Raw genomic sequence first — 13589 nt, forward strand, 5'->3', positions numbered from 1 at the left:
CTCTTTTACTCGTCCGTAGGAACGTCAGCTGGTGGAGGCGTGTACCATGATGCGAGAATCAGCAGCCTAGCCAACAACCACCAACATCGGCGGTTGCAGCCTTTCGCGCAGATGTAAATCTGTACATCTCAAAATACCTCACCAGTGCCCGTGTGTCAAGTGCACTAATGAGAACTATTTGACAAAAAACACTGTCTTTAAACATAATTCAAACTAATATTCTGACGGTAGATCCGTAAGGGCCCACACAATCTGCGCACTTGAAATCGTCCGGTCAGATCAGATCAGATCTGCCTTCAACCTTGCTGTCCTACCGCATGTCACCTTAAATGCTTTTCGATCAGAGATTTTCCGAGTCGGACAGACAAACTGGAAAAGATGCGGAAGGACGTGAGGATATTACTTGTAGGAGAACGTGAGTGTGCATATTGTTTTTCATTCGCTTGGACTGCATGCTGCCGCTGCCATGACCATGACCGTGTTATTAGCAAAGAAGACAAGTGACAAACTGTTAAGACGAATGTTGTGTTGTGGCGCCTATAACATACATTCCCAGAAGTAGTCTGTGTTTTATTGCTGTGAGTTTATGGAGAATTCGATCTGTTTGTGTAGGGTACCGAAACGACGACGCTAAACAACAGACCAGTCAACCACAATGAACACTGATTACTTAACATTATTTAATCCGATGTTGAACTGCCAGTGCTGCTCATTGTGGGAAACATAACGTAAGACTTAATCGGTATAGCCATATGCGCTACTCTATCTCATGCCTCAATATTTAGCATTATTTTGTAAATAGATATGACATGTTGTAGCCTGCTCTAATTACAGTTCAAAGGTTTAGCCTGGCCAATGAATTTGGGAGAGAGAGAGAGAGAGGCTGAACAATATCCATGTATGTTTTGAATGTGCATACCATGATTACTGAAGTAAACATTTACTCAACATTTACCTCGTTTACTCAAGTAATTGTTAGGCTAATATTGACCTAGAATTTGGTATCTGGCTTGTTATCCAGGGAACTATGTGAAAATACAATTCAAAATGCACCACTGATGGTGTCTGCACAACTGGTTACCACGAAATTGTATCAAGGAATAATAGACTAATTGTATGCCATGTCTTGGTCAAATGGGCCTAGAGTATGGCCCTGGTCAGATACCTACAACGGCCTGGACCATAACCTGCACACACCTGTACTGATCCAAGCCAAATACTGCAGATAGTGTTCAGACATATCTGGCCAAGCTGAGGCTTGGAAGCCTACTCAAGACCGTGCTCTGATGAAGGAATCATGAAGTCATGAAGTATCAAATATTGTGTCATCCCTTGTGATTAAGTAAAGAAGAGTGTCCTGGTGGCAATGCTCTCATTGATGGAGACACACTGCAGCAGGTGATGAAAGCAACACCATAATATCAGGTGCTAAACCTGAATGTCCAAATGTTTTTTTTTTTTTACCTACCCTAAAATGTATTGCAGCCTTCCTTGTGTGATGCATAAGGTACATACAGTTGTGTGGTAGGATGGTGTATACGGTCAACAGCCAGTTGTTTAAAAAGTGGCCCACATAAATGAAAATGGGGTACAACGCATTACAGCTGTATCATGAATTACATATTAGGGAATAGGGAGGCTATTTTAAGATCAGACGAGAGAACTTTGAAGGTCAGAGATAGAACTGACTCAGTAGGGGATGCTGTCAACATTCACTGTTGTGGTTTTACTTGTATCTTTTCTTCACAGCCAAAGTAGGGAAGACTTCCCTTATTATGTCCCTGGTCACCGAGGAGTTCCCAGATGTGGTATGCAAACAATTTCTCACAATACCAAAGACGCTGAATCAGACAACAATACAGTTTCATGATAGGCCTTTATATGGAATTCTATGTCATCTCAAAGTGGATTAAATACTTATTGATTTTGTAGACTGTATATAAATGCATACTGTGTTCATGTGTTGAGCTGTTTTTTTGCTTCAGGTGCCCTATCGGGCTGAAGAAATCACCATTCCTGCCGACGTCACCCCAGAGAGAGTGCCCACACACATTGTTGACTACTCAGGTAATGGCCACTCAGCGCTGGCAATAGAAGCCGGTTTAAAGTATACTGTAGTAGGGTGCTGAAGGCTGCCAATAGAAGCCTGTTTAAAGTACACTGTAGTAGGGTGCTGAAGGCTGCCAATAGAAGCCTGTTTAAAGTATACTGTAGTAGGGTGCTGAAGGCTGCCAATAGAAGCCTGTTTAAAGTACACTGTAGTAGGGTGCTGAAGGCTGCCAATAGAAGCCTGTTTAAAGTGTAGTAGGGTGCTGAAGGGCTCTGGTCACTGGTCTAATGGATTCGTGCTTCTCTGTGTCCCCAGAGGTGGAGCAGACGGATGAGCAGCTCTATCAGGAAATCACCAAGGTGGGACTCGAGCCCCTCACTGGTGCTGGGGAGTCATGCTGTTGTATTCATGCATGGTGGAATGCCATAGCTAATTATTGTCCTCTGTCAATTACAGGCCAATGTTATCTGCATTGTCTACTCAGTCAACAACAAGAAGTCCATTGAAAAGGTATTGTGGGAATGTCTGCAAGCTAACTCCAGATTCACTTGCCATTGGTTAATGTCAGAACATATGATCTGACAGTTGTTTGGATTGATTGCTGTGGAAATCGATGTAATTTTATTATTTAATGTATGTTTTTTTGTTTTAGGTCACCAGTCATTGGATTCCACTAATAAATGACAGAACAGATAAGGACAGCAGGTTTGTGAAGAATGTTTATTATTTTGTTTGGTTCAAGGGAAGTGTGCCATATATCATAGTATAATATGCAGGACTCACATACGCCCTCAATCTGCATATTACAGAGTCACGGAGGTGACATACTAAATGTCTGTCCCCAGTTGAATGAGAGCTCAATATTCATAAAATACACAATGTTCTCTTGAATCATTTCCTGCATTTCCTTACATATGCATATGAGATAAAATAAATAATGTTCAGTGAATAGTTCATTGGGGTGGGGTGTATTTAAAAGAAAACCGTAAATCTACAAGAATAGAATGGAAAGTAGGTTACCAGTAAACATGGAAGAACAAAGTGTCAAATAAAGTGCAAAGTGATAGCTGCACCAAGTTAACATTGTTTCACTTGTTCCCTCTAAATATGTGCTCTGCACTAGTTAGCTGATAGACTGTCTGCTGCTGTGTGTGTTGGTCAGGATTCCCCTCATCCTGGTGGGCAACAAGTCAGACCTGGTGGAGCACAGCAGCATGGAGACCATCCTGCCCATCATGAACAAGTACACAGAGATCGAGACGTGTGTGGAGGTGAGGAGCAGGAGACTCGAGCAGGGGGGCAAAGGTCAAGGCCATGTAGTAGCCCATTACCAGTCACTACATGAGCAGCTGTACAGCTCCAACATGGTGGACTGCTAGTTTTTAAGAGATTTCTCATCCATGATGAGAGGAACTCCGCAGTCTGCTTTGGAGGTCTTTCCAGAAAAGGGAGCTTTGAAAAAGGTCCTGCTCAGTGAGGACTGTTTGTGTCATATCTGCCACTTCTACATTTTCATCTGAGAAGCACTGTGACTCATGTTGTAATGAACATTAATTACTGTTAAAAGTGCATGTTGGTTTTTATCAACATGGACATCTTTATTACAGGCTGGATTGGGCTGCAATGACCAATGTACTATATGGGTCATTACACCCTGAACTGAAGTAGTCTGTAAATGAAGATAAATTCACCGTCGCATCCCTCTAGTCATTGATTGGTGTGTGCTTTAAAGCCATGTTGCATGAGGAGGCCAAATCAAAAAGATACTAATAGATACCAGCAGCTGCCACCCTCCTATATGCCACTGTCTCATCACAGTTATGCGTTAATGAGCAAACTAGCTATGTCACTGTCCCGTCTCAGTTGGCATTAACTAGCTATGCCACTGTCCCATCTCAGTTGGCATTAACTAGCTATGCCACTGTCCCGTCTCAGTTGGCATTAACTAGCTATGCCACTGTCCCATCTCAGTTGGCACTGCCACTGTTAGAAAGTGTTAAGCTTGTCTCCACCCAGACTTGGAAGGGGACCTGCTGAGGGCTTAATCTCTTGGTCTGATCCCTTCTCTGGAAGGGGACGAGTATGGACAGGGCACCGATGCTAAGGCCCTCCGGGAGCCTTGAGAGCCTGGGCTCTGGGATCTCCCATTCCTCCTGCCTGTATCATGACTAGCAGCTTAGAGTGTGCCAATAAAGCTCTGAGTTGGAACAGTGTCAGTTCAGTGCTGGTACACCCACACCTCCGACTTCTGGCACTTGGCCTGACAAGAGAGGATGTCAGTTTGTATTAAATGCTATGGTGTGATGAGATTTATTGAGCGCAGCAGGAACCACAAGCAGACGTCTGGCCACAGATCAGCGCTCAGTACCCTGATCTTGTCAATCTTTGTCTTAAGTTATGGACTTTTAGTGGTTTGAATGTCATAGAGGCACTCAAATGGTTACTGTTTGAACATAGCAACGTGGCATTAACATGGCTGTGGTACAGATTTGTTTCCTGGAGTATTCCTGAATTCACAGGTAGCTAGCATGTAGCTAGCATGCTAGCATGTAGCTAGCATGCTAGCATGCATTAATTTCCAAGAGCTTTAGGAAGTGCTCCTCTCAGGAGTATTCAAATACACGCAGTGTGCAACTGCCCTTTCACTCTTCTTTTTTAGTTTGTGATCAAGGTGTGAAGCTGCTCTGTAACTCCAAATGTGTGTACAAATGAGGTGGGTATGGGATGGGATATGGATGTTCAGTTCTTACCTTTTGTTTTGTTGTTACCTTCCCAAGTGTTCTGCCAAGAACCTGAAGAACATCTCGGAGCTCTTCTACTATGCTCAGAAGGCAGTTCTGCACCCAACCGGTCCACTCTATTGCCCTGACCAGAAGGAGGTACAGTAGCCTTATCTGAGGAGCCAGTTTTCCCTTTCCACAATATATAATGAAATAGGTTCAGCCATGTCTGCATGTGAAACTTCTGAGTCTTGTTTGCAGATGAAGGTGGCTTGTCTCAGGGCACTCACACGCATCTTCAAGGTGTCCGATTTGGACAATGATGGCATCCTTAATGATAACGAGCTCAACTTCTTCCAAGTGAGTCCCCCCACACTAATGGTGTTTTTTCTCTTTAGTTGACTAGTGTCGGGTTCACTCCTCTTGTGTTAATTCAATAAAGGAGAACAATAGTTATGATGAGCTCTACGGGTGCCACAAATTTATTTCCTTCAGAATAAATTTGTGGCACCCGTAGTGTTAGTTAATAGTGAGTAGTGTTCTAATGGTGACGCAGTAGTTTCTTATGTGTATGTGATACTGTACCTGAGTGATTTGGATTGGAGTGGATGTGGATCAGTATTAAAAGTAGTATTTTGTGCTGTGCCTGTGGATGTAGTGGGGCAGTGGGTTTGGTGCAGTAGTACATTGTAGTAAATTGTAGTAAACTGTAGTACAACTGTAGTAAATTGTGTTGTGTCCTCTGTTGCAGAGGACATGTTTCAACAGCCCCCTGGCTGCCCAAGCTCTGGAGGACGTGAAGAATGTTGTGCGGAAGAACATAAATAATGGAGTGTGTGACAACGGCCTCACGCTCAATGGTACAACACGCACACACATTTGTTGTTGCTCTAAACTGCCATTCACTGCTGGTTATTAATTTACGTTATATAAATAATTACTTACTTTTTGAACCATGGATACCGTTATTAGGGTTGCAAAGGGGCGGACAATTTCCGGTAAATTTCCGGAAACTTACCGGAAACTTTCCATGGGAAGTTAAGCTGGGGAATTTTGGAAATATTCCAAATTAGAAACTTTCATGGAATTAAAGGAAATTATGGGAATTAATGGGAATTACGGGAATTAACTGGGAATTTTTGGTAACTCCTACTGTTTCATATACAGACATTAACATTTTGTTTCGAAATAAGCAATATGATTAGTTTGTTCGTATTTTCGCTTAGCATACAAAGATAGCTAACATGCTAGCGGGAATCCCATTCTCTGCCTATGGTTTACTAGCGTGCTAAGCTAGCAACACTGAAACCACTGAACTGCCCAAGATACACCACGCCACTCAACAACAAAATCCAGTTGGTTGGAACATTGACTGACAATCAGTTTGTTCAGTTAGAATCCCAGAAAATGGTAAAACAAATAAAAATATGACACAACATACCACCCCAACCAAACCTTATAGATTATGTAAATTATATATAAGTTGTCAAGCTTAATCAGACAGATTAATCGTCCCATTACAGTTTATGCAAAATGACGTACACCCATTTGAATGAAGACTCTGTTTGCAAACTTCCACCAGTTATTCCCACATGAGATGACATTTTCACTGGGAATTTATTTTCCCCATGCACATGAACGCATCATAGGTTTCCTTTATGTCTAGTAGCCTATGCTGATTGCTGTGTGCATGGGATTGATGTATGTGCAGGGTAGAAATTTAACTGAAATTGCATTAAATCAGGTTGTTTTAACTAATATTATGCTGCAAGATGGGGTTTTGTCTACTACATTTAAGTTCCCTGTTATAGACTAACTTGCCATATTAAAAATTCCCAGTTTATTCCCATTAATTCCCGTTTATTCCTGTTAATTTCCATATATTCCCGTTAATTCCCATGGAAAGTTTCCAACTTTGAAAATTCCCGAAATGTTGCAACCCTAACCGTTATTGTAACAACCAGCTACTCGCAGCTTCGACTGGTTTTAATGTCTTCATGTCTTTATGGTTTTAATGTTTTAAAGTCCTACATCCGGCATGGCCTGTGTGTAACTGTCCTGTCCCCCCTCCCAGGGTTCCTGTTCCTACACACACTCTTCATCCAGAGAGGAAGGCACGAGACCACCTGGACCGTCCTGCGCAGGTTTGGCTATGATGACGACCTGGAGCTCCACCAGGACTACCTCTTCCCCCCGTGAGTGTCCACCTATTGGCCATCGTCTTAGTCGGACTCATGATCATCCTAGCAATCTTATTACAGTGCATGAAAATGCACTGTTCTGTTATCCGAAGTCTTCTTCTTCTTCTTCTTCTTCTACTTCTTATTATTATTCTTCCCACCAAATTTCTGCATCTAATTCAGCTTTAACCGTTTAACGTAGAAACTTCGTTCAAACTTTGTAACGTAGGTCTTGAAAAGGACACGTGGGGAATGTATTTTTCACATTTGTAAACTTTATACTTTTTGAGATATTAATAAAAAACAAGCTTATTTTTCCCCATAGACTTAACATGGGCTGATGACATCACAATGGGCTAATTAACTTGATTTGCACCTGTATCAACTTCCAGCTGCTCACTACTAGGACCCATCAAAGGGCCAGTTAAACTGATTGCACCTGTATCAACTGCTTTCTGCTTAACTAGGCCAACTCTCTCTGTGTCTCTCCATTCTACAAGGATATAAGGCACATTCCATCCAACTTTCTATCCATTCATCCTCTTCAAACCATTCACTCATCCACCCATTAAACTATCCACCAACATCCATTAAACAATCTGCCTATCAACATCCATTCAACTTTCTGTCTATCAACATCCATTACACTATTTAAATTCAACTTTTAAACTATATACTCTGTCTCAGGCTTTAAGCATACAATCTGGCTCTCTTAAGACTACTATTTCCTCTGCCCACAACTGTTTCAAAATAAATGTCTTTCACTACAATAATTCACTATTAAATAATTTAACTATTTAAACTACTCAACTATTTAACTATTCAGCCATTTCAACTGTCAATATTTCAGTATTTCTACTTCAACACTAAGCTATTTCAACAGCTGTCAGAAACATGCATGTGATGCTATCGGAGGCAGGTTACTGCAGTAGGGACACTTGGTAATACTGCTAATGAAGCCATGTGAAAATCGGTCTGATCCAGCGGACAGCGTGGCGTGGCGTGGGGGGGGGGCTGCCTCAAGCAAGTCGATGCAGCACCCAATCAGGCATGAAAGGGGTTAAGTTTGTTTGGCACTGGTGTTCACCTGCTGGTAGACATGAACTGGGTGAGCCCTGTGAGCTCATTAATGTGATGCTGGCCTGGTGGGAGGCCTCATGGAGGGGAGCCTGTGGACGGTGCGGTGTAAACCCATTTGGTAATGACCGGGATAATGGATCATGGAAGGAAACCCAGCACCACCCTGGTGGTCACTACCAACCCCCACCGCACGCCCCGCGGGGTTCTCTAGCCGTCCCCCACGGCGTCTTTTGAGGAGCCCTGGTGTAATCCAGCTATTCTGATCGCTAATCCGGGCCCTGGGTGCGTCTCTTAATCTGACTATAATGTTTATGCCGCCGCAGGTTAAAAATACCTCCCGACTGTACCACCGAGCTCAACCACAATGCTTACCTCTTCCTTCAGAGCATCTTCGACAAACATGATAAGGTGACGAACAAGCTTTTCATCCCCCTCACAGTGTTACTGACAATAGATGGACAGTGGTGGCTTAACATGGCTAAATACTGCACTTAATCACTATCAGCTATCTGGAGGCCATGCATCCTCTGCGCAACGTGCAGATCTGCTGTGCTGTTATAACGGCTCATTAAAGTTCACTTGTAAAGTTTAAAGTGCAGAAATGAATGTCTTTTCTCCTATGAATAGTCCTCCTTATGAATAGTCATTTCTTTGTGATCCCAAAAAATTATTCATAAAAGTATAACAAGACATTCCCAAACATTGCATGTTTTCAGCTATTATGTTAACCATTGAAATCTTTCCATGTAAAATGTCATTAATGTCTGTATTTTTCCATTTAATCTTCATAGCCCTGTCATGTGTGTGTGTGTGTGTGGTTGCAGGACCGGGACTGTGCCCTGTCCCCAGAGGAGCTGAAGGACCTGTTTGATGTCTTTCCCTACATGCCCTGGGGTGCTGATGTCAACAACACCGTCTGCACCAACGACCAGGGCTGGATCACATACCAGGGCTACCTCTCCCAGTGGACGTCAGTAACCATGACCAACACCAACACATCTGTTTACCATGACCAACATCAACACATCTGTTTACCATAAACAATACCAACACATCTGTTTACCATAAGCAACACCAACACATCTGTTTACCATGAACAACACCAACACATCTGTTTGACATGCTGTTTTCTGTGTCAACACACTGTAGTATTGCTTTTTTGAGCCCTGCATATAAGCTGTAAGACATTCCAGCATTACATAGCTACTCTTTACTCTGATGTAAGTTATGTAACTAGAGCTTAGGATGCATCAACAACTGCAAAGTATTTAAAAATTACAAAAAGTACATAATACATAATACCCCAGTTTGGCTTCGTTGTTCAGTGTGGCAGAGTAACTGCTGTTTGTCCATGTACCCTTGTGTCCAGGCTAACGACATATCTAGATGTGCAGCGGTGCCTTGAGTACCTGGGTTACCTTGGTTACTCCATCATTGCTGAACAGGAGTCCCAGGCAGCTGGCATGACAGGTGAGAGCAATCTACAGTCATAGTGATAATATCCAACAGGTAGTTCAAGGCCACAGAATTTCACTGATTTTCTTTTTTTTTTAAAAGACATCAGTGTATCATAAGCCCTTTTCAAATGGCTTATAATAATCACTTTTTCACTATGCTGTTGTGCTTATGATAGCGAACATTTAGTCAGAGTGCATAATATGAAAGTGGTAAGGTTTTTTTGAAAGAATACATGACATTTTCACATGGCATATTATGAAAATTCTTCCTTTGAAGCCATGGCCATTTTTGGTTAGACATTTCTCATTTGTAAAGACTAGCCAAATAATATTCAGACTGCAGTAGTGTGGCTTATATATCACTGAGTATTTATGCCGGTGCTCTCCTTGTGCTTCTCTTGTCCTCTTTCTCTCTCCTCCCCTCCGTTGTTCTCCTCTATTTATTCCTCCATTCCTTCTGTCCTCCTCTTTGGTCTCCCCCCTGCAGTGACTCGGGACAAGAAGATTGACCTGCAGAAGAAGCAGACCCAGCGCAACGTGTTCCGCTGTAATGTGTTTGGCGCCATCGGCAGCGGCAAGAGCGGCTTCCTGCAGGCTTTCCTGGGCAGAAACCTCATGGTGAGCACACAAGCACACACAGTGGCTCTTGCCTCCTCATGCAGATCAGACAGTCAAACAGAACCATTTAGCACCAGCACTGTAGTGCAATCAGCTATAGTTGCTACTTTTATGGCAGAATGTCAATTTGTTTATTTTTATTTTTTAAATGAGTATGATTATATACTGTAAGGGGAATTTGTTCTTTTAAAAAGTATTTGTGTGATTTAAGTTTAGTTTTACCATGTATAATCATGGTGTGTCTGAAATACATTGTATCTCTTTTTGTTCTCAAATGTTCTTGGTTCTGTTTTGTCTTTCCCCTCCTCCCTTAGCGCCAGAGAACAATAAGTGAAGAGCACAAATCTTATTATGCAATCAGCACAGCCTTTGTCTACGGTCAGGAGAAGTACTTATTGGTGAGCTCTGCTGTTGTTGTCTCATGCATAGAGCTTTAAGATGGTGTCTTCATGAAGACACTATCAGAATATTTTTTTTTTTGATTGTAGAGCTTCTTCAGCAGTCCTTTGATTGATTTTATGTCTGGCTGCTAAAAAGTATGGATATGAATTAGTGTGTTAATGTGACCACTACAAACATTTCACATGCGTGTCTGGTTAGTACTCTGGACTTGTAACCGGAGGGTTGCCGGTTCGAGCCCCGACCAGTGGGCCGCGGCTGAAGTGCCCTTGAGCAAGGCACCTAACCCCTCACTGCTCCCCGAGCGCCGCCGTTGTAGCAGGCAGCTCACTGCGCCGGGATTAGTGTGTGCTTCACCTCACTGTGTGTTCACTGTGTGCTGTTTGTGTTTCACTAATTCACCGATTGGGTTAAATGAAGAGACCAAATTTCCCTCACGGGATGAAAAAAGTATATATACTATACTATACTATAATAATGCCTCTATTTCTGGAGAAAATGATTCATTAAACTGGACTAACAAAAAGATAACCTGTTAGAGGAAATGTGTAAGTCTGAGTGTGTCTGACATTACTTACAGTTCAGTCTTTTTATTGAAGGCTTAGGAATTGCCTTTGCCTTAGGTAATCCTGACTAATGTTGAACTACTTCCTGCCTCTCTCTCAGCTCCATGAGGTCTTCCCAGACTTTGATTTCCTCTCGGACGCAGAGCTGTCCTGCGATGTTGTGTGCCTAATCTACGACGCCAGCAACCCCTTCTCTTTTGAGTACTGTGCAAAAGTCTTTAAGGTCTGTATTATGCCCCTTGCTGGGATTTAAGCTTTAAACTTTAACCTCCTGCTCTCTGCTGTACTTACTTGGCTCCTAGAGCCACTACTCGTTCTGTGGGCTAAAGCTGACTTGACTCAGTGCACTATTCATGACTGTATATACTGTACGCCATATTGCCATTAAGGTGAAGTCAGAGAGGAGACTGACGGCCCAGACACATTGCCTCTGTCACGTTTGCCGAACAGCTGTATTGTGGCCGTTGCTGCTGCGGTGCAGTTGCGCGCGTGTGTGTTCACCTTTTAAACACCAATAAGACTATCAACTGGTCTTTGTGTTCACCTTTTAAACACCAATACGACTATCAACTGGTCTTTGTGTTCACCTTTTAAACACCAATACGACTATCAACTGGTCTTTTCCATTTATTGCTGCCCAGAACCATCTGCATCACAGAGACTAAAATAGGCGCACCCTCTATTCTTTAGTTGGGTTGTGTGTGCAGTCGGCCTGAGAGGTGTGTATGATGGAGGCAGTGTGGCCACTCTAACATGTAAACGTTTGCGCCAAAGTGAAAATCAGCACACAATGCAGCTGTTCCACACAGTGCAGCTGTTCCACACATGCAACACAGCGTGCTCAAGCCGTAAGCATCGTATGTGAGGTCCAGTAATACAAGTAAACACCCCACCCTCTAAAAGAAAACATTGAGCCTGGGATCAGATTGTCTACACTGAGTGTATGTGTATATACACATACAGTCGCACGTACGCACGCACACACGCACACACACACACACACACACACACACACACACACACACACACACACACACCTCTGATCACGTAAAAGGTCAGTAGTCAGTAGCCACTTCTTCATTTGTGCCGACAGCAATACTTCATGGACAGCAAGACGCCGTGCATGATGGTGGCGTCCAAGGCGGACCTGCCCGAGGTGAAGCAGCAGTACGCGCTGACCCCACTGGAATTCTGCCGCAAGCACAAGATGCCGCCGCCGCAGTCGTACACCTGCAACACGGCCGCCGCGCCCAACAGGGACATCTTCATCAAGCTGACCACCATGGCCATGTACCCGTAGGTATCCCCTGAGCCCCCCCCTCCCTTCCCCACACACACACACTCCCAACAGTTGCAGACAAGCACAAGAGTTGGTACTTTATGCATGTATTTATTTAATCTGGTGCAGTTGTATTGAATTAGTCTAAATGGTCTTCAAACGTAGACAAATACAGTACTTTACAACCGTCCTCTCTTCAGTATGTTCATCTTAGATCTTAGATCATTTGTCCACTAAACTTTTGTAAACTTCACCTATCATGGATCATTTGTCCAGTTGGGTCTTATAATGGACACCCAAACTGAAGCTGTTAGTCATTCATTTTGCCAGTTGCCGACTGGTGGCGTGTGGCAGTACTTACACCAGTCAGATGCCTTGTTTAGATCTGTCATGTAGCCACTAGTGGGCAGCAGAGAGCCTCAGGTGAGCACCAGCCAAAGTGTGCATGTCAAATTATTTTTTTTTCCATACATAGCCACTTGGCTGCTGCTGAACTATAAAGGCCAATAAGGGTAAGACTTGAAGGCTTGTTTGCTGTGAACTCTGAAGGGAAATGTTTTCGGTGTTGCAACCTGCAGGTCATGTCTGGATTATGTAATACCCACCCATCTGAACAGTAATCCCTCTGCATAGCCAACTCAGTGCACTGCAGCACATGATCATCCTACTACTTTAATCCAACAAATCTGCAACAAATGACTTACTATACTATTCAATGTAATCTGTGTTAAGTCAGTATTTTGTTGCTAATTATGGCCCCGTGCACACGGATAGTCTTTACAGCACGTGTGAGGGGGGTGATCCGGTGAAGGGTTTGTGCATGCCGGTGTATCAGTTTGACCATGAGGGCTACTGGTGGTCTTCTTCACTCACTCTCTTCTGACCAGTCTCTCTGCTCCTCTACCTGCTGTGGTACTGGTGGGTGGCGTCACAGGTGATGGACACTGCTGTGCATTAACAGCAACTGTGTGTGTGTGTGTGTGTGTGTGTGTTTGATTGTTTGTGTGTGTGTGTGTGGGAAATGTGGGTGTGTGTGTTGGAAATGTGTGTGTGTGTATGTATGTATGTGTGTGTGTGTGTGTGTGTGTGTTTGGGTATGTGTGTGTGTGTGTGTGTGTGTGTGTGTGTGTGTGTTTGGGTATGGGTGAGGGTGTGTGTGTGTGTGTTTGTGTGTGTGTGTGTGTGTTTGGGTATGGGTGAGGGTGTGTGTGTGTGTGTGTGTGTTTGTGTGTGTGTATGT

At 43.3% G+C, this 13589-nt stretch overlaps 1 protein-coding gene across 2 annotated transcripts in view; it reads left to right on the forward strand.

Annotated features, from left to right (window-relative positions):
- Positions 1-22: 22 nt before the first annotated feature.
- rhot1b (ras homolog family member T1) overlaps positions 23-13589 on the forward strand; it is an 18571-nt gene continuing 5004 nt past the window's right edge. For both annotated transcript variants that reach the window (XM_042104701.1, XM_042104702.1), the window contains exons 1-18: positions 23-415; positions 1750-1808; positions 1986-2067; positions 2366-2409; positions 2507-2560; positions 2703-2755; positions 3213-3321; positions 4828-4929; positions 5032-5130; positions 5522-5630; positions 6845-6965; positions 8354-8438; positions 8855-9000; positions 9400-9500; positions 9975-10105; positions 10420-10503; positions 11171-11293; positions 12164-12366. In XM_042104701.1, coding sequence (XP_041960635.1) covers positions 379-415; positions 1750-1808; positions 1986-2067; positions 2366-2409; positions 2507-2560; positions 2703-2755; positions 3213-3321; positions 4828-4929; positions 5032-5130; positions 5522-5630; positions 6845-6965; positions 8354-8438; positions 8855-9000; positions 9400-9500; positions 9975-10105; positions 10420-10503; positions 11171-11293; positions 12164-12366 — 1742 coding nt within the window. In that variant the 5' untranslated portion in view covers positions 23-378. The remainder of the gene's footprint in view (positions 416-1749; positions 1809-1985; positions 2068-2365; positions 2410-2506; positions 2561-2702; positions 2756-3212; positions 3322-4827; positions 4930-5031; positions 5131-5521; positions 5631-6844; positions 6966-8353; positions 8439-8854; positions 9001-9399; positions 9501-9974; positions 10106-10419; positions 10504-11170; positions 11294-12163; positions 12367-13589) is intronic.

This window comes from Alosa sapidissima, chromosome 9 (genome assembly GCF_018492685.1).
Source record: "Alosa sapidissima isolate fAloSap1 chromosome 9, fAloSap1.pri, whole genome shotgun sequence".
Classification (NCBI taxonomy): domain Eukaryota; kingdom Metazoa; phylum Chordata; class Actinopteri; order Clupeiformes; family Clupeidae; genus Alosa; species Alosa sapidissima.